A 22646-nucleotide genomic window follows, 5' to 3' on the forward strand; every position below is an offset into this window, starting at 1 on the left:
AATGATAAATATTTATCTAAAGTTATTTTGTTAATAGAAAATGAACCAACTTAAGCCAGATTTACAGAAAAAAAAAAAAAACTAGACCTTGCAATCTATAACATATAGATAATAATTTTAATTGGTATTCCTAGTGAAAGATTTTAAGATTCATTAAACCCTCCTCGTCTTGTTAGCTCTTGTGCGTACTAATCTATTATCAAAGATATTGTAAATAAGACAATATAAAATCATGCTACTAAAAACTATAGCAAAGAATCCCCTAAGAAGAATTAGAAAAAGGAAGAAAAAATTAAATAATTCCTGTACTACTCTATTATGCTTCTCTTACTCCATTTTCTCAGTCTTTCTACGGAAGCTTGGTCTGCAATGCAGTGGCAATTTTCCATCATGAATCAATAGTCTTTTTGTCTTACACTTGGTTCCCCGGCTCAATCTCTGTTGGATGAACCTGCAGTAACACAACATACTTACATAAGACAGTGTATAACGTAGGCACAATTAATTAAGAGCACAAGACACAAAGAAAATGCATGAAAGAACAATGAATCCAAACTTCTTATTGGTTGAAGTTGTCTTAGGAGTTCAGAGCAGAACACCACCCTTTTCTCTCTTGATAAACCTTTTTTAAATGAACTTTACTATTGAAGAATCATGGACATTTCGAGCAACCTAGCGTCAAAACCAGGCAAAAGATAGTTATTTCAAAAGAAAAGGCATTTAATCCTTTTGAAAGGAAGTCAATAAAGTTTAATATAACCCTAAAATAATTTATGATATTCTGTTGTTACGTTGTATTTGCACTGTTAATGGAGAGATGTAATAGTTCTGAACTTCTGTTCTTCTCTTAAGTTTGTCATAATTTACTCCTTAAAGATTCCGAAGAGAGTAGTTTTACTGATGTCTTTTTCTCTGTTTGATTAATCTTAAGTGTCTTTTTTATGGTAATTTAAGCTACCAATTAAAAATCCCAAGGCTCTCTCTACAATCTTCTTTTTCCTTCTGAAAATACCTAAATAGTCCGAGGTTTTTGAGAACTGCTACTGAAACTGTTGGAGTTTTTCATAGAACAATAGTAGAGCTACATAAACTGAAATGTCCGAATGCTAGAATTTTGAAAAGCTCAAATTTTAGATCAGGCATAAGTACTTCTCCCTTAAAATTCTTATTTCATACGAAGAAAAGTTTGATTGAAGTAATTCTTGCCTGAGCAAGCCATTCTTCACTGAAGCTTCTGGATCTATGCTTCAGCTCTCCTCTGCTTGTTGTCAGCTCATCCAATATCTCTGAATCACACGTTTCCACCTCACTATCTTCATCCCCTATATGATTTTGCTCCATCTCCTGGTAACACAAATAAATGTAGTTAAACCTTATTTACAAGCACCACAAGCACAAGCACACCTTTACATTTCGTACTTCAAATAATAATGGAAATGCAAAATCTTGACAAGTCCTTCAAAAATGCTTTTACTTAGAAACGAAGTGCTAAAAGTACAATTTCTGACTAACTTCACGAATGAAGACTAACTATGATATGCTAGATAAGATTTGAGCTTATTTACCTTGAATCGGACGCTATGACCCCAATTTCTAGCTCCAGCAATTTCCTCATACTCAGCTGCATCCAACTCATGAAGGTAATGTGGGTGAAATAGTTTTGGGAGCAGATGCTGTCTTAGGACTATCAGAAGAAGCAATGGCAAGGGGAACAATATCCCAACAATTGGTATCCATGTCACTCCATAACAAATCAGAAAATACACCAGCTGGAAGATTGTAAAAGAAGCAATGTGTCTGAAGGGCACTGACTCCACAAAAGAAGCATGAGCTCCTGCTAAAACCCTGAACATGATTCCAGATCAAAAATAGGTTACCTTTAAGGACAGACATCACACCTAAGCGTATTACTGGATAATGATTTCAGGAGTTTAAAATGAAATACTGGTCATAAATTCTAAATAATTGCTGAACGAAATGAAAGGTCATCTAAAATCTACAACGTACTTGTAACGCCGACTGGGAGTAATGAAAAGCAGCAATGTTCTTTCCCAAAATTGGTTTCCAGGGAGGCTATCAACAGCCATGTAGGCAAAATATCCCCATAAAACCGATGTTGGTATCTTCTTGATCATGGGCATAGCAAATATTGATGCTCCCACTAGAAGTGATTGTAACATGTTGGTAAGTCTCTGCTCATTTACCCGCACAGGTAAGTAAGCATCAATATGCTTTTCGGGGTCAAAACTATCATCAGTGGTTCTTCCATCTTCATCGCGTCTCAAAACTGCATTCTTTAAATCCTTCAGCTCTTGAGCAGCAGCAGGCTAAATGAGAATCATAATGACAAAATCATTATCAGGGGTCAAGAAAAATGGGTTAGAGAAAATATTTGGGCTATTCATATGTCAGCCATCTCAAAATCATAGTGTTGAAAATCTACTTGTAGACAAATTAATTGTAAGGGTAAGATTTCCTTCAAATCAGATTCTCAAAAGAATTCATATCCCGCCCAGAGTACTTGGAAGACAACGTCTGAAGTGTTGCAGGCGAATCCAGAGCCAAAACTCTTTGAGTGCACATGCCCAGCAGCATGCGCAGAAGTATTCTGTTTTCTATTTTGAACCGGCATAATAAATGCCAGGATAAGTGTTGGCAGTGTCCAGCAGCAGAATCCTATTTTCTTTGGGATTTTCTCAAGATAATCACACATGCAGCTTTACTAAAACTGTGTCGCAAACTCAATTAGATGATCTCAAAATTTCTATTGTTTATTGCTCTTTTCTCTAATAGCTTGCCTCTATGAATCAGCGGCAGGCTGATGGCCAGAGAACATAACGCAAGCATTTGCAGAGTTATAGCAAGGGAGAACTTACAGCTGGAGTTGCATCCATTTCCACAAAAACTTCCTGCATCCTGCCATAGATTTCAGAGTTGCTAGCTTTCTGTTCCATACATTCTTTGGCACTCTTTACCATCTTCTTTCTGATCAACTGCATCCATAAATAAGAATGTCTTGAACTGTAAAGAAATTGTGTTATCAGAGAAGATAATATAAATTTCCTATTAAAATGTGTCAACCGACCTGTCTTTTGAGAACAGCAAGGCTCTTAGTGTGCATTGGGGATTGTGGTAGTACTCCATTGCATGGAGGGAGTCCAAGCAATCCACAAATCAATGTCTAAAAGATGCATTGAAAGTGGTACATAAAAATAATGTAGAATGAAGATGCAATTAAAGTTAAAAAGGTCATATATGAACCCCCAAAATTCGAGGAGAAAGTGTACCGTAATACCAAGAACAAAAATATCATAATGATAAGCTGATGGCTTCTTGAGGTTGAACTCTTTTTGTTGTGCCATTTGGGAAGCAACGCTGTGGTCAAAGAAATATAGACCGGTGAACATGATAGCTGGTAAGAAGGCAATAAATATGTATAGGGGTGGCACATTCGGCATATCCTGCAATTTAAAATGTCTAAGTGAGAATCTTCTGGCTCTATTTTCCTTGAATAGAAGAAAGAATTTGTTTATGGGATATGGCAGAAAGTCCAATCACTTTATCATCAATAATGGATATTCAAAAATCAAACAAAAGACTTCGCGGTTTTACTTTAATTACTGTCCAATGTTCCAATGAGACAGAATCCCAAGGGAGGGGACTAAAAAGCCTCCTGGGAATCTCGGAAGGAACCTTTCCAGGTATAGAAAATGCCAAAGCTGACCATGCAACAACCATCAAAGGAACACCATAATCTGCAGTAAAGCTTCTGAACCACCCTGCAACAAAGGGTGACATGTTTAGCTTCGTGGAGATTGATTTTAAAGAAGGACGGGATGGAATAGCTTCACCAAACCTGTGCCATATCGCCATGATCTTGCCGTTCTGCTCTTTAAAGCCGTGAAGAGTAATCCAAAGGTGAATATAATACCCAAGAGGCCATTCGCATATAACCATTGAAACTGATACTGTCCAGACTCTGGGTCTTCATGTTCAGGAACCTTAAATTCACTTATCATTCCCTGGGATTGAAACATTAACTTTTAGTATCAGCTAAAAACAGAAATACAGAATTCGGTTTCTGAGTTACTGCTAATAAAAAGCAGATACCTTAATGGCCTGTTGAAAGAAAAGAACTGCGATTAACATGCCAAAAAGCTCCCCTGCAATTCTTGTAAATCTTTTGATAATTGCACAAGCGTTAAATATTGCAAGAAGGGAGAGCAGCAGACATGTCCAGACACAAACCCTGCAACAATTTATTTGAAATCAATATTCTAATTAAGCAAAATATTGAGGATTATTAAATATTGTTGGAACACAGTAAAGAGGTCAACTCCTTGTACCATCCAGCCCAAGCTAAGAACATCTTCTTCCCAATATCTTTCCTTCCTTTGGCAAAAGCGAACAAATAGTTATACATAATGACCGTTGGCTCTGCAACTCCCACAATCAATAGGGGCTGTCCACCAAACAAAGAGTGTATGATCCCACAGATAGCGGTAGAAGCCAGCGTTTCCACTGCGCTCAAGCTCCCATCTGCATGGAAAAAGAAGTTATTAAAAGACACATCAATTTTGGGAGAGACACCGATAGCATCAATGAGTCACGCGACACAATAAACCTGTTTCTCTGCTGAATTGCTCGCCGAATGCAATAACGGGAAGAGCAGAAGCAAAAAAAATGTAGGTGGTTGGAGCCAGCATTCTGACATAAACGTAAGAAACAGAACTTGCATTATATTCCAATTGTAAAACGTGAAATAACATTATAACTACTAGGACCCAGCAAGGGGGAGACAGAAAAGCACGAAGAAAAAAGAAAGAGAGAAATAACCTTGGGCCATAGCAGAATGCAGCCTTCCAGTCTTCCTTGTAGCAAGCTTTCCTGCCTCGGAAGTCCTTGGAAATCCCTTTGAATGGAGACTTTATGTGCTCCATTGCTGATGATCAGTCAATCAGAAAACAAAATGATGAAACCGAGCACTATGAGATAAAAATCTAGGCAAGAAAACTAATTAAAGTGTAACTAATACGAAGTACAAGCAATGTTGAATAAAGAACATTCCTCCTCATAATAATTTTACACGTACAGGAGGCTAGACATAGGATCAGATTTCAGAGGGAAAAGAATGATCTAATCCATAAATTTTAAAGACAAGAATAACTTTGCAATGGCGATTGATCTTTAAAATTAATTTACGAATATATACCATATAGTACCTCAAATTAGCACCTAACTCGAGAAATGTTGCAGAATTCTTTTAAAATTCGTCCATATAAATATATTCAGACAAAAATAGACGTAAACACTAACAGTTTACCTCCACGGCAAACTCGAGAAATGTTGCAGAATTCTTTTAAAATTCGTCCATCTAAATATATTCAGACAAAAATAGACGTAAACACTAACAGTTTACCTCCATGGCCATGCAATCACGAAAGAAAGATATAAGCGCGACAAAGACAATCCATGTTCATCGGTGATTTTGAGCACTGAAGACGGAAGAAGATAAGAAGAAATGGAGAAGACAATGTACCTCAGGGATTTGAGGCCGAGCGCCTGGCTCCACCACGATGATCTCGGAAGGGGATACCAGAAGATCTGCTTTTGAAAATTAGTCAAGTTAAAAATGATTTTTAACACACATGAACAGAGCTGTTATACAACTAGCGGCCGCTGTATAATGTATATCGTATTTATGTGTGGAATTTGAAATGTGGAGGGAAACGACGTCGGTTTCTCTGGTTACACCGATGAGTTGGAGATGCACAGAGAAAGAAGGGGAGAGAGACAGAGAGACAGACCGTTTCTTTCTCTCGGAATTACGCGCGCGAGCTGAGCTGGTGGTGCGTCCACTGCCTACTCTCTCGCACGCGCTTTGGACTGCACGGTCTACGTGTCATCAAGCTATTGGAACGTCCGCGGCTGACTTCGTTATTTCCACCCAGAAACCGTTAAGAGGAAATGCGTGCAGGGGAAATATTCGCGTGACAGTTCCGTCAAATACAACCATTTAGATGATACCTCATTGGTTGGGAAGTGGAGGCGGCTGTCACGCTGAAATTGCTGTTACGGGTGGAGGTGCCGGTGGGTGAGACACGTGGCATGCCGTTGAGTTTGTAGGTGGACGGAAAGTTCGTCAACTAAAAATGATTCAACCGTTTGTTCCTTTGACCTCACGCTCATAGTCCACAGTGCTTATTGCTCAGAGCTTTTTACTTTCAGTGAGTACAACAATAATAATTTATTATAATTATACAGAACTTCGATTCAAAATTATCCTCGTCAAAACAAACTATACTTTAAAGTTTAACGAAACGAGATCCTTATTTTTGTTCCTATGGAACGGCAGAATAATTTCAGAAGTTGAACGAAATTATACTTTAAAAAAACTTAATTTAAAGTTCATCCAATATTTGCTCTTGTTAGCAGAGTCTTAAAGATTCTGCAACTCAAAGCAATGGCAGTAAGCAAACAGTGAAGGAACGAAATCCTGTATAACCCCACAAATTATTATGTACCCAATTCTGTTCATTCTTTGATTTAGTCCCGCAAAATTGGTTTCCCACTTCATTCGAGCAATCTAAAGAGAAAATTATGCGGTCTCTAGTTTCTCTTTAATCAGTTACAGAGTTGTCAAAAGAATACACGGCGTATCTTTTGATACGTTATTTAAGGTAAGATATTCCAACATTCACTTTCAAAACACGGTATCCTTTATTACAAAAGCTTAAGCATTTTCAAGCGTCCTTCATGTTCTGGATCCAGCTTTGGAGGGGTATAACAGCCATGGAGATCCTCCACTACGTACTCCTGCAGACATTGTTAGAAAAAAAGTACTAAGAATTTTGGAATTGGCTAATGGGAAGGATCTGAATTAGCTGACTTACATAATAGTGAGTAACAGAGTGAGTTCATAGAGATTACCTTTGTGAGCTCTCTCTTTGTGAGAATGTGATAGTGTCTCTGCCAGATCCTCTGAATAGCCATAGTGGCAGCAAGGAAACCATAAGCAATGCCAAGAATTGCAAAGATCACAATGAAAACTATCACCAGTGCGAAGCATGCCTCCATGGAAGCAGGGAAGCAATCCAAAACACCCCACCCATAACAGCAATTTTGACAGCCAGCCATCCGAGGGTCATTACCATTGAGGGAGGAACAGTGTAATATGAGCCCAAAAAATCCCAGCAGCACAAAGAAGGCCAGAACTCCTAACATTGAGCATACAAACATGAAATATCAGATGGAATCTGCATTAACTATCAGCTCAAAGTGAACTGCGTCTTCAAAGTACTTAAGATAAAGCTAAAGTACTATACTCATATATTTGTATAAAAAAGAAAAGGAAGATTTTAACATGATATTCTGGCAGAAAATGCAGAAATAAGTGGTAATCTTAAAGCTACAGCCTACCTATGCAATAATAGAAGGGTATTGGATGTTTTGACAATATACGATCCCATCCATCACTGAAAGAATTGCGGAAGGCCCCATCTTTGTCCATGAGGTATGCAAATCCTCCCATTGCAGCAATGACCTGGAAGCAGAGACATACTTTAAGGAAAAAAAAACACATGATTTTTCTCTTTTGTGCCTTAAAAAATGTTATCAGCTCCATCATAACATCAACAAGAACTCAACTTCACATTTCTTCCCAGTTTCTATAATACTTCTCTATAAGTATCTAGAATACCTGTTTTCTCTAGGTTTCAAAAGGAGTTTTCCCGACAAAGGAAAAGTTCATTGATTAATCCAACAGAATTTACTAGCCATGAAAGACCCAAGATATACACACAAGGTTAACTAAATTACAAAGAAAATGATCGTTTGCCCTGATTTTATTTTTAACTATGTGCTAGCCAACAAAATACACTAAATACAAAGGTCATCCACTTCAACACAAAATCATTGAACAATCGCAGAAAGCAGCCACCATACATGTGAGACTTACATGCATCTAGGGTCAAATATATTCTTCTCCTAATTTACTTGTTAGTAGTTTTCCTATACTAAGGAGTATTAGTATCAATATTTATATTTTCAGGTAATTCTTAGTATTTTCCTGTTCGGTAGAGTTTACTTAGGATGCGTCAGTAGGCCAAGATACTCCTGAAGAAGCTTATAAACTGAGGTTTGATTCCCCACAGCACAAAAAGAGTTACTTAGCAAGCTATTAATACCAATAAATCTCCCTTACGAGCCATGAATTATTCAATACAAGCATTCTGGAATAATATAATATATTACATATATAACAAACTAGTGAGGAGGCTAGGTTAGCCAGGGTTTCGTCCTTCAAATAATATTTAATTATTCAAAAAACATGTTTTAAATTGTCAAGTTGAAAATACTTTCCTACCGAGATTTGATTTGAGTTATTAAATGGTAAATTGAATAAACATTTTTGCAATTTCAATGGCTGTTCCTACAGGGACCAATGAATTTCTAATTGGAATTAGAGGATATTTTTAATTGATCGTTTCATCACATTATGAGATTTTACATGCTTGAATGGACCAACTTGAAAACAATTAAATGATAACAAAATTATCAAAGATTTCCATTCCTTATTTCTATTCAACAATGTACAAATAGTTCCGTAATTTTTGCTAAATGATTTTGAATCCTTTCCATGAGATCAATGGAATAAAATGGATTGATGCAATTCAGATATCAATCCTGAACCAGACGGATTATTCCTTTTTCTAATATACGAAATATGGGGTTGGGATTTCACAAAGTTGAATCTATTCCCCTAAATAACTAAAGAGATGAATATGTAACTTGTTTTTCTTTCTTTTTTTTTGGCTAAGTTGTATATACAACTTGTTTATTTTCTGAGAGATATTATCTTAAGATACATTGTTATGAATGAGAGTTAATGTTGTCTCAGAAAGTTATAGAATTTTCAAAAATATATAAAAATCAGTTCCAACGAAACCTGATTGAATTATTTTGGTTTAGTTTGGTTTTTTCTTTTTTTTGGTAAATGGTTAGCTTTAGTTTGAATGTTTTAGAAACCGATTAGTGGCTTTTTGAGGGTATCAAGCCAAACGAATTCATTTTACTACTGCTAGTTAACTACGATACCTGGCAACCCATTTTCTTGGCCGTGATATCTAAAAAATCCTAAATACAGGACCAAAGTTTACCCCAATTCCCTAATTGGGAAATTAATCCTAATTTTTGCTACCTCATTCGACAAGCAATGAAATTTGACTATCCATTTCCCAATATCGTGAGAACGATTCTACAATCATTCGCCACCTTTTCCTTTTCAATTTTCCGCGTGAAATAGAAGAAGGAAACCAGCAACAAATGGGAAATAAATTAATAAAATGCATGGTATGAAGATTTGAATAGAGGTTATAAACAGAGAATCAATTTCACTGTTGACTGCCAATAATAGATAACAAATATGGTGGCACAATAATAATCCTAGCTACCTTGTAGAACTGCATGTTTGTCTCAACTACTTTTAACCTTTAAAATCTAAGAACTCTTGCTCCCAAGAGTATCTACTTCAATTGCGGCCTATAAATACCTCAATTTAAGAATGAGGCTTCAGCCCATTTTTTTTCAATTCTACTGGCCTTTTTTAAGCTACAAATTTTGATATGAAGTCCTTCACTTCTTTTGTAGTAACAAAAAAGCACTGTCATTAGCAAGATGAATACACCTAATAGAGAAAGGTATCGTACAAAAAAAAGATGTGTTCAATACACCTCCAGAACAATTTGACATCAGGAACTAAGAATTTTCCACACTTAGTTCTCGCAGAACAAGGAAAAAAGGGATGGAAAAAGAAATCCCAAAACATGAAGTAGCTTTTCACATGGACAATGCAAAAAGAAAAAAATAAAACTGATGATAAATGAATCACAGGATATGACAGAAATTTATTCGCCACATGGGAAATTAACGTAATTCCCAATGTTAGTGTGACACCTAAACAAAAGAAAAGACCATAGAAGTGAACATTGGAAAGGACGATTCATAAGGATGTGTATAACTCTTATCAATGGACAGAGGAAAAAGTAAACTCACAGTTTGTACAGCCAAGAATACAAGCAGGACATCCCTAGCCACAAAAATTCTGAACTTTGCTTTCTGCCATGAGTTGTCCTCAAACAATGCAACTTGAAGGTGAAATTGGGCTTTACAAGTTGTGCAATGTGAGAATGCAAATCCTTCCTATATATAACAAGGGAAATTTAAAAACTTCATTGCCAAATTGAATTCCTGGAAGCAACCATCTGAAACAACAAAGGTTATCTAACATTCTCATCTAGCCAGTAAGACAGGCTAACAGAGAAACACACCTTCACCGAACGCCAATGATCGAGACATGAACGATGAACAAACTGCTGGGTCCCTTTGCACATACATGGAGATATTAATTCATCACCTACTAAAATCAAGCAAGCATCAGCCTCAGCACATTTAGAACCATAAGAAACAATAACATAAGAAAATTTCACTCGAACACCATTAAAGATAAAACATAAAATGGAAAGAGCAGAAAGGAAAAAAAGATGCTAAACTTTTCTTAATTATTCATTAAAAGTATATTGCCTTAATGACCGGTAACATCTGAAAATAAAAGGTGAAAACAGTTCAAAACAAACAACAAAAGGAAAGCCAATAAACCCGTCCACCTTAAAAGGTCACAAGGTTAATGTAAAAAATCTACCACCATAATCAATCAACATTAATACTTGGATATCCTGAGTAAGCATTCATAATACACTAATATATTAGTAAGCCATTATAGTTCTGGAAATAAATAAATAAATAAAGCTTCTTTGTGCCCTTGCCTTTCATTAGGTTCCAACCAAACCTGCCATAATAGCTTAAACCAAATGCATGTATAACTGCAATCATTTCAATTTTTACTCAAATGTATCAACTCCTCAAGTTCTCTCATTAACCACTTTTAGTCCCGAATGATCAATTTCTTCACCCCCTTTTATGTCTATCTTTCTTCCCCGATTAGAATTTGTAATTTCTAATGCACAAAAAGCAGACCGTCCACTTGGAAAAGCATATCAATTATGACAAATCATCGCGGAAATTCTACACACAACAACTCCAGAACTTGGAATCCAAAGAAAAGGAGCAAATCAATCAAATTTCAACACCAAATAAAGAATTCGATAATCACCAAATTCGCTGTCGCTCTCGAGGCAAATGCGGCAACATGGAGCAGAACCGTTCTCCACATCTTCATCCCTAATCTCACTCGAACTTTCCGGCGACCCCGACAACGGCGACGACAAGGAATCAGGTTGGTTCTCAAGCAGAGGAGCAGAATCGCTAGGGCTCTCCGCAACTGCTGGCTCAAGCTGTACTTCCCCTTTCATTGATGACCTAAAACCGTCTTCTTCTTTTTCTCCGACTTTTTAGTAACGAATATAAACAAAGCCTACAGCACAAGGAACAATCGGAAACCCTAGGCGAGCACGAAGAGCTGCATAGAATAAAAAGAGAAAGATCGTCGAATTCTCTTCCCCTTTCCAGTTTGAATTTCTTTAACAACAAGTCAAGACGGCATAGAGTGAAGATTCTGGAGGAAATTTTGGAATCATCGGATGACAAATCAATAATTGATTATAGGTTTAGATCACATAATTATTAGGAACATATTTCAAGTACCTAGAAAGTTGCAGAGAATTCCCGAGGAAAAGAGTCAGCGGCTTTTATCTTCGGAGGACGGTGATGACTAAACACGAAAGAGGACAATTGGATAATCCTGAATCCCGAATTCTGACACAGCCAACTCCATTTTTTTAGTTCTTGTTTTTGTCGGGTCGCGTTGTTCTTACGGGTTCATCTACCTCTCACCTTCAGAATTCTTTTATGGGCTTTTATTCTTGAAGCCCAAAATAAATAAAATAATATAATTTTAAAAAAAATAACAAAAAGCCTTGTGATTCTGTGTTGTACATAAAGATACAAGATATGATGATGACTGGTCCTGATACCGTCAAATACGTTGATCCTGTTGACACGGGGTTGACTTTGGTAGTCACCCATTTACCCATTATCGTTGGCTAGTTTTTAGTGGAGTCTACTTTTTAGTACGTATTAATTTTCTCTTTTAAGTTTCATGCTGACGTATCAATTTTTATCAAGCTGGATTTGAGTTTGGGGTCCCTCCTTCGAAATGGGCCGATCTGGTTCAATCCGGCCGGTCCATTTGTTAATTTTCAAATCATATATACATGCATATGACTAAAAGCAATAAATACATATATGTATGTATATATATATATCTACATGTTTCATTCCCACATGCCCATAATATTAAAAAGGCTCTTCTTACAATGTCATAAATTATATTTACTTTATAAAGGTATTTTGAATAAAAAATCAGATTGAATATTGTTTCGATTCGATTCCATTTCGTAATTCAATCTTGTTTTTTAATCCAAATCGGATAATGCTCACTTTATTTTCACGTATTAAATGGAGTGATAGAAGAGAGTTTTCCCATGTATTATTTTTCTTAGGGCATTATATTCTTCTGACTATATACATATGTATATATAGATTTTAATATAATTAATATTGAGTATAGACTTTAATAAGCCATAAACAATACGCCCACGACGTCTATGAAAAATTAATATCAAATACGTATGTCCCAATGAGCAAATACTGTATAAGTTTGAGAATTCAACCAGTGTGATTTAAAAAATTTCCTATTTTGGTCACTCATTCAACTGTATTTTATTTCTAGAGTAAGTACAAATTTTTTAATAATTTTGCGGCTTTAAATTACTTATATTAAAAATTATGTTATTATTGGAATATATGTAATTTTTAACTAATAAATTATTTGAAGAATATGAATGTGATTTTTTCTTGTTTGAAAGAGAAAAAAAGAATGGAATTAAACACAAGAAGCTTCTTCTAACAAGAAGAAGAATACATTTACAGGTTACAATGATCTGACTCATCTCCATCCTGCACACGATATAATCACAATACCAAGTCCATATCATAATCATTATACCCTGCAATTGTGTAGAAGAACGATCAGATTTCAAATTAGATAAAAAAAAATCCAAGTGACAGATAGAGAAAAAATTAAATTACTGTTGAAATTCGACGTTGAGGACACCGGTAGCAGAGCCGGCGATGGCGCCGAAGGCAGTTTCCGACAAAACAATCGTCGTTCCAGAAAAGGTAGAAGGCGCAATATCAACGATCTTCACCTGAATAGTCGTCGAAGTATCACAAATACTCGGCGCCGTCGCACTTACACATCTCACCAAGTACTGTCGCCCGCAGGAAGCGCCATTGTCCCAAACACCGTCTCCGGCGGCAGCGAAAAAATTATTCGGCGGAAATTGCGAGGCATCGTTGGCGAAACACTCCGTCGCTAAATTACATGAACCAAAACAGATCAAATCCAAGTAAAAAACGCGATAAATGATGATGACGATGATTGGAATTGAGGCTTCAATTGTGTATGTTGATGTAACTTACGTAAATACGGTGGACTATATTGCTTGGCGGTGCCGACGTCGGCTTGACAGAAGAAGAAGAAATCGGAGAAGATGAAGAAATACAGGGGAAGTAGAAGACATTGAAGGAGCAGACGAAGAGTCTTGATCATTCTTCAGCAATTATTTGAGTGGTTTGTTTTTGACGCGTAAATTAGGCGCTCATATATATTTTAGTTTTCCAAAAAGTCAACTATTTATTTAATAATATATTTTTTATTAAAAATATTAAATAATATTTGGTACCAATTTTCTTTTTTCTTAAAATAAATATAAAATTTCTTTTATAACACCTTATAATTTTCATTTTCAAAAATAGATTAATTATAAAATAAATAGCTATTTACTTTGTTCGTTAAAAACAATAATAAAATTGACATTAAATTAATTTATTTCTTATGATTATAAAATTAAATATTGTTGGACGGAATTCCTTATGTGTTGGTTGTGGTACAAAATTTTAGACGGCCGTTAGATTCTCACTCCTTTTTATTTATTTATTTTTTTTATAAAATGAGCCGCGATTAACTTATTTTAAATTTTAATAATTTTCATGGATCTCGAGAAAATAATTAAATTGAATTATAAAATTTAATATTTTTATAATTAATTCGTATGTTATGGTAAAATATTTTTTTAGGAGATTTTTTGTTGTTGAATTAATTCATTTATATTACTAGTTTTTTGTAACCATAAATTTACATTAAAGAAAAAAATTACAAACAAGTAAATTGATTTTGATATAAACTGTAACGCCCCGGGGTGTTCTGTAACTCCAAATTTCACTTGTATTCCATCTTTCTATATTCATGATTTCATTCAAATTCAATTAAGCAATATACATGCGATTCATCCTATTAATTTCACTTTACAACTAATAGTTTGAGTGACAAATGATTTAACAAGAAAAAATAATGTGTATATATTATAAGAAAGTAAACTGGTATAGATATCTAGTGTAAATGCTAATGTCGAGTTAAATTGATTTTCTCTACTTATTGTTCCACCGTCTAGGGTTCTAGCTCTAAATCATGTCTTACTGTATCTGCAATTAACATACAGTGAGCATACTCTAACCCAGTAAAATAAAATTAGAATTTCAAACAAAGCATGAAAATATATTTAAATCCCTAACCTAACACTACCTCCTATACCCACAACCTGCTATTACCCTCATCGTCCCTTATGACCATTTAACAACACTTATCCGAAAAAACCACCATACTGATACTCCCAATATACCTCATTTACCCTCGGCCCGCCTATACATTAGCCTAAAACTCATACAACACTGCCTCACTTCTTCTCCACAGCAGGACTACACATACATAGTCTCCTTCAATCCAATACATAACCTTAACCCCACTACTCATGTGACAAGTTCCTACCTCAGCCCTACATACATGTGTTACCATTCCACCAGTAAGCACACACACGCCAGGCCCTACCTCGGCTTCACCTGCATATATCAACACACCACCAGCAAACACACATATACGTCGGCCCTATCTTAGCCATACATACATGTGTTACCACTCCACCAGTAAGCACACACACACGCCAGGCCCTACCTTGGCTTCACCTGCATATATCAACACACCACCAGCAAACACACATATACGTCGGCCCTACCTCAGCCATCCATACATGTATCACACACTCACCTAATCAGAACCAAACCACATACCACCAGCTATCCATGAACATGTCTCATATACACACACACTGACCTCAGTTCAGTCACACATACACTCCTCACGTCAGCCTCTAGTTGGCCACACACACGACACCACATCGCACCGGCCTCTGTTCGGCCACACACTCACTTATCACACTAGCCCCTGTTCAGCCACACATACATCAAACCGCACCGACCTCGGTCGGCCACACACGCACTCACCACACTGCACCAGTCTCTGTTGGCCACACATGTAACACCCAAAATAATTTTTTCTATTTTATTTTTTTTGATGTAATTTAATTTAAATTAATTTTTGTGAATATAAAAATATTAATAATGATAAAATTGGGTAAAAATATTATTTGGATTTAATTGAAATTGATTTTGGAAAAAAGGGGTGAAAATTTGGATTATGTGAGTATTTTTAAAAAGAAATTCGGAAACCGGGGGTCAAAATACAATTTAAAAAAATTGTGCCCCGTCAGCGGCCCAGTCAGCAGCCCTGGCCAACCAGGACCTGCCGCGTGGCAAGGCCACGCCGACCCGGGAACGGGCCACGTGGATGATCCGCGTGCGCGCGATTAGACGGCCCAGATGTGTCCCCGCGCGCACGAACGACCCAGATCAAGCATGCGCACGGACGGCCCAGATGCACGCGCACGGATGACCCAGATTCAATCAAGATGGACTGCTGTGATTAAAAGGCAAATGGTATAAATAAACCTCCCACACCTGACCACAAAAACCCTAGCCGCCAGCCCTCGCCGGAGAAGACGAACCAGACGCCGGAGGAGCCGGCCGCAGCCACCCGCCGCCGCATCGGGGAGTTTTTCGACCGCCGATCGAGGTAAATTTCATACCCCCGGCTCGTTTTTCAATGCTGAGTTCCTCTGTGGCCAAATCGGAGTCAAACGGCGGGAAAACACGGCCGAAACCCAGCGGCGCCGCCGCGCCCCTCCTCAGTTTTTGCCTCCGATGAGGCCCTTCCCGGCCTCCGTTTGATACAATTTTTATATCACCGTGATCACCATTCTTTTCTCTACAGGTTGATCGGAGCCAAATCACCAAAACACGAACCACGCCGGAGAGCCGCCGCACCCGAGAGCACCGCCGCCGGTAAGCTTCAGTTTTTCGTAATTTTTTGGCCCCCCGAGGGCCCTAGGGTTGTTTTATCGCAGGGATCGATGCAAGTGTGGCCGAATTCGGCCAGAAATGGTCGAAAACGGCCAACTCGAGGCGAATCGCTGCCGCTTGCGGCGGCGCCGTCACCGGAGCACGGCGGAGCCGCCGTGCCGGAATTGCGATATTGGCTGAAAGGGGCCCTGAGTCTAATTTGGAATTTTTTGGGACACGTGCAGGTACTAGTAGTGCGTTTCAGCTCCCCGGAAAAAATTCAAGAAAAACTAGGGATAGCCTGTAGGCGCACTGTAAAGCCGTATTCAGACCCCGAAACAAGTAAGGACCCCTCACCCTATTTCCTATCACGGTATTAAAGTTCAATAAATGCTAAAACGGTATTTCATGAATCAATAGATGTGTGAGATTGTTTAAGGTCACTAATGGAGCCCGAGTCTGGTGTGTTTGTCGGTCAGCTGTTGTTTGTCATATTTTATAGTTTTAAATGCGGTATGAGGTCTGATGTTTTCATTTCATAGTTTCATGTGCATATTTCACTGTTTTATTGATTATGGATTGAATGACTGAGAACCCGATGTTATGTGTTGTCTTGTTTGGCTTAAATTACTGGTTTGCCTGTTTGTGTGTGATTTGATGATGCTGACTGAGGAAAAATGGAATAAAAGGTTACGTAAATTGATAATTGGATGATGTAGTCAGCTTGACTAGATATCCTGGGAGATGGTGGACGGACCGGGTCCGTAGGGAACCCTACCGGGATTGTGGTCTCTCATACCGGACGGGGTATGGAGACCTTATGTGTTTTGGCGCCCATACCGGACGGGGTATGGGGACGGCCCGTTTCACCCTCATACCGGACAGGGTATGGGAACGGCCCTGGAATCTGATTACAAGTGTTAAGGGTTCACGGGTAGCGGGACCCCTATGGATCCCCATGGATACTAGTAGGCTGGTAAATGAGGAAAATATGTTGTGTAATGATTGAAATGCAAAGGCGTGGTAAGTATTATGTTATACAGTTCATATGATTTCATGATGATGATAATGTTATTATTTTCGTATGTTGTTTTATGAACTTCACCGAGGTAAGTGGACAGTAAATGATTTTATTATTGATAAAAGAATTTGTTATAAATTATGCTCTATTGGTCTTTTTGTGTTTTCTACCCACCTTTACCTCCGTGACGGTGAGATAGTGTGATGTCTTTACTGGGCTGGTGTAGCTCATTCCTTATTTAACCATTTCAGATCAGGAAGACATTGTTCCCGAGCCCGTTCCGCAGGAAGACGGCGAAGGGGACGCCTGAAGACTCCGTAGTTATATTTATAGCTTTTATTTTCAAGTTTCCCTTTTAGTTAGTTTGTTCTTTTATACTTTGAGCACGTTTTTAGTTTTAGTGTAAGGGATATTAATCAAAATTTTTATTACGCTTCCGTACTTGACCTTTTTAATACACATATTTCATTTTAAAATTTCGGGGCCGTTACAACACACGCACTCACCACACCGCACCGACTGATCACTACTACTACCTTATACTCTGTTTGACTGAGATGTTAAAGTCTCAATCTCTACCTTTAAGTGCCGGGATCTAATTCTGCTATTGTATTCTCCTTTTGATTGTCTAGTGAAGCAGACTCATTCAATATCACATTTCTGCTGATAATAAACTCTGGAGACTTTGAATCATTGCACCACAACTTGTAACCTTTCACTCTAGAAGCATACCTTATAAATATGCATTTCTTTACCCTCGACTCAAATTTACCATCCCTTACATGAGCATAATCAGCAGGTAAAACAGAGCATACCTAAAAAAGAATTTTGCACTCAATAGTTGTGGATGGAAATTTATTAACTAAGAAACAAACGGTATTCACAACTTCTGCCCAAAATTTATGTCCTAAGCTCTGAATGAGACAACATACTTCATGTTTTATCATAAAGCATTCTATTCATGTGTTATGCAATACCATTCTATTGCGGTGTCCCAATACAAATGCGGTGTCTCACTATTCCTTCTGTATTGCAGAATTTTAATCCATTGTTAGTCCTAAGACACTTGACATTTTTTTTTCTCTACTTCTCAATTATAGTCTTTTATTTGACAAAAGTTAAAAATGCATATTCCTTAGAATTCAAAAAGTATACCCCAACTATCCGAGAATAATCATAAGTCAGAATCATAAAATACCTGACACCATTTTTGGATCGAGTTTTATATGGATGCTACAAGTCAAAATGGATATAATCCAACTTATCTTTGGACTTATGCGTTGCCTGTTTGTTGAACTTCACCCTGGTTTATTTTTCAAACACACAATGTTCATAGAAATCCATAACTTCTTCCTTATAACCGTTGAATAAATTATATTTGTTCAACACGGAAAGTCCCTTGTCACTTGTATGACTTAGATGCATATGCCACAACTTAGTCTGATTTTGATCACTGTTCTTTGATGCTACAACAGCTTCTCTTAAAACTGTATTGCCCCTAAAGAGTATATAATTTAGATTCCAAACTGTCTTTCATGAATACCATTGAGCCCTTGCACACTTTAAGAATACAATTCTCTGCATGAATCTATATTCTTGAGAATCCAGAGTAGAAAGAGAAATCAAGTTCCTCTTCATCTGAGGAACATGCCAACACTCGATGGTTCTAATAGCTCCATCAAACATTCTTAATCTGATGTCACCAATTCTGTCTACGGTCAATGAATTATTATTACCCATGTACATAGTACCATTCATCTATTTGTATGTAGCAAATCAATGCTTGTGTGGACATATATAGAATGTAACACCAGTATCAAGAATCTAAGAATTCTTTTCATGATCAGAACTCATAGATAAGACATCTCCAACACTATTGCTATCACTATTATCAAAATTGTTATTGTCAACTAAATTACAATAGTTCTTTTTCTTCTTTCCTTTTTTCTCTTTCAACTTGGGATAATCTCTCTTAAAGTAACCTTGCTCCTCGCATTCACAACAGTTTGCATTCTTCGCTCTAGATTTTGATATACCCCTTAACTTATTTCTTCTTTGTGTCCTTCCTATATTCACCAAACTCTCTCATTATGTTTTATACTTTCAGAAGTTATTTTTTAACTCATTTGATTTTAATGCATTACTGACATCATCTAGTGAAATACTATCCTTCCCATATAACAGTGTCAATAAAAGTCTCATATGATGGTGGTAGTGAACACAATACGATTAGGGTCTGATTCTCATTATTAATCTTGATATATATACTATTCAAATCCATAATGATAGAACTAAATACATCAAGATGTTATTGAATGAGCATACATTCACTCATTTTCAGATTGTACAACTATTTCTTTAGATAAATACGATCCATCAGCAATCTTGCATAATATAATTCTTTTAATTTCTTCACGCAGTTGAAGGTGAAACTTGCCAAGTAATTTTTCGCAAAACATTATCTATTACACTCATGAAATTGCACATACGGCTTTATCTTGCAGATCTATCTTTTCTGGCTCCTCATACCATCTAGAAATCTTTCCTCAATTGCCTTCCATAAATCCTGTTGTACTAATGATGATCTCATTCTAATTTTTATAAACTAAAACTCGTTTTACCATCAAATTTTTCTAACATAAACTTCGTGGATATCATCTCTAATTTTTAGACTGTACACCAAAAATAAACAAATGGAGACAAATAATATTGTCAGAAAAATAAAAAACAAACACGCATAGGGAGTCACTACTGCACAGAAAACTATTACATGTAACCAACTGAGCACCGCACACGTCGCCACGTGCCTCCATGCACCGCCACATGCGCTGTCACACGTGCGACCATTGAAGCTTCACGCGCCACTATCAGCCACTACTCGTCGCCGTTGGAGATCACCTAAAAAAACACAGAACTATGCGACTCGACTAATCTGGCACGAATATGGTGAAGACACGCCAAAAACACGTCAAGAACGCCACAAATTGAGCCTCACATGAGCCTGGTGCCGCCATGCTAGTTCGTCTTTTTCGACACGTTTTTTCCCTCTCTGGCTCTAGTTTCGCGCACAAACAAGACTGAAAAACCTTCCATTCCCTTCGATCACGCAGAACAGAAAGGAAATAGAGCCGGTCGTGCAATTTTCTTTTCTTCCTTTTCTGGCCAGCCACGACTTTTTTGTCGTTGGGCTTCGTGCGACCATGCTTGGATAGATCTAACTGTGCCGTTGTTCTGGTTTCACCGGTCGCTGCACGTCGTCGTCGAACTGAGCTCCCGCCACCACTGTCGCTGGTCTGTGGGGAAGAAAACAAAATAAAAGGTGAGGTTGCTAATCTATTTTCTCATTTTTTTTTTAATTTCTCAATTTGTTTTTGTTACTTTCGCAACAAATCAGCTTTCTCTCCCTAACCTAGCTGAAACCGGAGCTCTGGTACCTTTTGTTGGGAAAAATAATCCCTAAAACATGCACAATCAATACAAAATAAAAGCTTAAAAAAAATAACACAAAATTTTACGTGGTTCGACAGTGTGTCTAAATTTACAGATAAGAACAGTAAGAAAAATATTTCACTATGATCAAAAGATAATACAACACTAATAGGTTAGCAAACTTATATATAGAGAGAGACTTCTAGAGTTTTTTTATGTCTTCAGAATACCATAATATTAATTTCTATGATAATTATAAAAATATCCTAATGATTAAAACTATCAGAATTTAAGTCATATCAACACATATATATGGGGAGATTATAAAACAATTTATTTTAAACATAGTGCAAAAATAAAATTATTTTCTACAATTTTTTTATAATATGGTGAAAAAGTTTTCAAAATTATTAAAAAAAAAAAAAGAAGAGTATTCAAAGCACGTTTAAATATTAGAAGCAGTTCTTTTGGCAATATAATCAACCTTGAAGTATATAGTTGCTTATATTGATATTAAGACTCTTTCAGAGAGAGAGAGAGAGAGAGATATATATATATATATATACATACGTATGTTAAAGAGTATAATCATCAAGTAAAATATTTAAGAAATAGAGGAGATTGCAAGTAGGATGTGGGGAGCACGAATGGGTCTCCCGTTTACTTGTTTCCATTTAAAACATGTCTAAATCTGTTTTATCTACTTTTTTTTTTCTTTTTTTAATATTTACCGTACAAAATAAAATGTTTGTTCTTAATGTTCTTACGAGCACTTTTTTGTTTTATGTACACAAAATAAAATTTTATGTTTAAAGCATTTACTTTATGTATATGTATAAAATGTCAATAATCTTATATAATTTATCTTACTTTAATCATTTTAATTACACATTAAAATTAAGTTATTCATCGAAGAATTTATTATATATATATATATATATCGACCGCCATCCAAGACGTACAGTAGGAATTCTTTTATGTTCGAGATTGAATTTGGAGAATTGAAAAAATCAAGGTGGGGAATTAATAGGGTGACTTTGTATTTTAAAATGTTTTTTAGTTTCCCATTTCAGTATTTAATGGCGATGACAAATATTAGAACCTCTGTGAACTGCCAAATCGTGACAGCTCTCTTCCTAATAATGTATGTTGAACAAATTCAGAAGTGACTGCTCTGAACCCTTTTTCACAAAACAATAATAAATGTTGAAATAATAAAAATTACGAATTAATAATTTAAATTACTGTTGAATGGTTGTTTAGATTTAATTATTTGATTTTAAAAATAAAATTATTTAATTATCTATAAGTAAATACAAATTTTCGTCCTTTATCCAATCTGATTAGGATTTTCTTTAAAAAAAAAAAAAAAAAAACAAGAAGATGCCAAATGAATTCATATTTATCCACAAGAGTAGTTGTCCATCATGATCAAAGATTAAAAACCCAAGAGAAAACTGCTAAATACTTTGAAAATTCCCATTCACATGACTGCAACTTTGCATACCAATAATTAAAAAATATATATATATATTTTCAATGACTTCCTAAATAGCAGCAGCATACCATTTGGGACACCCTTTAAATTAAGTCTGCTGACAAATAATTGCATCCACCATGCAGCTAACTTTTTTTAGTTAGACCAGTCTCCATCTAACAATCAAGAGATGAAATTCGGTGTGAGTGTCATTTTCATGAGTTGGCAGCCTGCACTGCACTGCGGGTGTGAATACCATAACCAAAACGATAGTCAACAAAAGCAACCTAGCCGTGTGAATGATGGTTTGATTTGGCATGTGATAGACGACTCAGTAAATAGCTAACCTAATTGAGTTTAGTGAACTTCGGCACCCGTGACTGACTGACTCACCAAAGAAAACACAAA

General features: G+C 36.5%; 3 protein-coding genes across 6 annotated transcripts; all 3 read right to left on the bottom strand.

The window, feature by feature from the left end:
- Nucleotides 1-127: 127 nt before the first annotated feature.
- On the bottom strand, nt 128-6129 carry LOC110825881 (boron transporter 4-like). Its single transcript, XM_088208372.1, has 14 exons — nt 5540-6129; nt 4837-4942; nt 4625-4707; nt 4347-4539; nt 4111-4249; nt 3857-4022; nt 3613-3779; nt 3288-3461; nt 3086-3181; nt 2877-2993; nt 2008-2327; nt 1566-1845; nt 1212-1344; nt 128-456 (listed from the first exon to the last, which is right to left on the bottom strand). The coding sequence occupies exons 2-14, from the start codon at nt 4938-4940 to the stop codon at nt 413-415; spliced, it is 2016 nt and encodes a 671-aa protein (XP_088064498.1). The 5' UTR covers nt 4941-4942; nt 5540-6129; the 3' UTR covers nt 128-412.
- A 372-nt stretch (nt 6130-6501) lies between these two features.
- Nucleotides 6502-11831, bottom strand: LOC110825880 (RING/FYVE/PHD zinc finger superfamily protein). 4 transcript variants are annotated; one of them, XM_022056411.2, is made up of 7 exons: nt 11662-11831; nt 11171-11476; nt 10329-10417; nt 10054-10200; nt 7420-7543; nt 6931-7217; nt 6502-6816 (listed from the first exon to the last, which is right to left on the bottom strand). In XM_022056411.2, the coding sequence occupies exons 2-7, from the start codon at nt 11367-11369 to the stop codon at nt 6724-6726; spliced, it is 939 nt and encodes a 312-aa protein (XP_021912103.1). In that variant the 5' UTR covers nt 11370-11476; nt 11662-11831; the 3' UTR covers nt 6502-6723. The 4 variants fall into 4 exon arrangements, with proteins under 4 accessions (XP_021912103.1, XP_021912102.1, XP_021912104.1 ...); XM_022056410.2 differs by having other exon boundaries at nt 11171-11572; XM_022056412.2 differs by having other exon boundaries at nt 10329-10414; nt 11171-11572; nt 11662-11830.
- A 1070-nt stretch (nt 11832-12901) lies between these two features.
- On the bottom strand, nt 12902-13661 carry LOC110825883 (EG45-like domain containing protein). The gene is made up of 3 exons (XM_022056415.2): nt 13501-13661; nt 13108-13393; nt 12902-13025 (listed from the first exon to the last, which is right to left on the bottom strand). Exons 1-3 carry the CDS (start codon nt 13628-13630, stop codon nt 13019-13021), a joined length of 423 nt encoding a protein of 140 aa, XP_021912107.1. The 5' UTR covers nt 13631-13661; the 3' UTR covers nt 12902-13018.
- Between the last annotated feature and the right edge of the window lie 8985 nt (nt 13662-22646).

The sequence above is a fragment of the Carica papaya genome, chromosome 7, assembly GCF_054855325.1.
Source record: "Carica papaya isolate Zhongbai chromosome 7, ASM5485532v1, whole genome shotgun sequence".
Taxonomy (NCBI): domain Eukaryota; kingdom Viridiplantae; phylum Streptophyta; class Magnoliopsida; order Brassicales; family Caricaceae; genus Carica; species Carica papaya.

What these genes read in the sequence shown, in the direction of transcription:
- LOC110825881 (XM_088208372.1), bottom strand. Translation starts at nt 4,940, where the DNA reads ATGGAGCACATAAAGTCTCCATTCAAAGGGATTTCCAAGGACTTCCGA. An exon ending in GCATTCTGCTATGGCCCAAG is followed by an intron (nt 4,708 to 4,836) that starts GTTATTTCTCTC and finishes CGTTTATGTCAG; the next exon opens with AATGCTGGCTCCAACCACCT. An exon ending in CTTCAGTGAAGAATGGCTTG is followed by an intron (nt 457 to 1,211) that starts CTCAGGCAAGAA and finishes ATGTTGTGTTAC; the next exon opens with TGCAGGTTCATCCAACAGAG.
- LOC110825880 (XM_022056411.2), bottom strand. Translation starts at nt 11,369, where the DNA reads ATGAAAGGGGAAGTACAGCTTGAGCCAGCAGTTGCGGAGAGCCCTAGC. An exon ending in TATTCTTGGCTGTACAAACT is followed by an intron (nt 7,544 to 10,053) that starts GTGAGTTTACTT and finishes CTCTGCTTCCAG; the next exon opens with GTCATTGCTGCAATGGGAGG. An exon ending in ACCCTTCTATTATTGCATAG is followed by an intron (nt 7,218 to 7,419) that starts GTAGGCTGTAGC and finishes GCTCAATGTTAG; the next exon opens with GAGTTCTGGCCTTCTTTGTG.
- LOC110825883 (XM_022056415.2), bottom strand. Translation starts at nt 13,630, where the DNA reads ATGATCAAGACTCTTCGTCTGCTCCTTCAATGTCTTCTACTTCCCCTG. An exon ending in ATATAGTCCACCGTATTTAC is followed by an intron (nt 13,394 to 13,500) that starts GTAAGTTACATC and finishes CATGTAATTTAG; the next exon opens with CGACGGAGTGTTTCGCCAAC.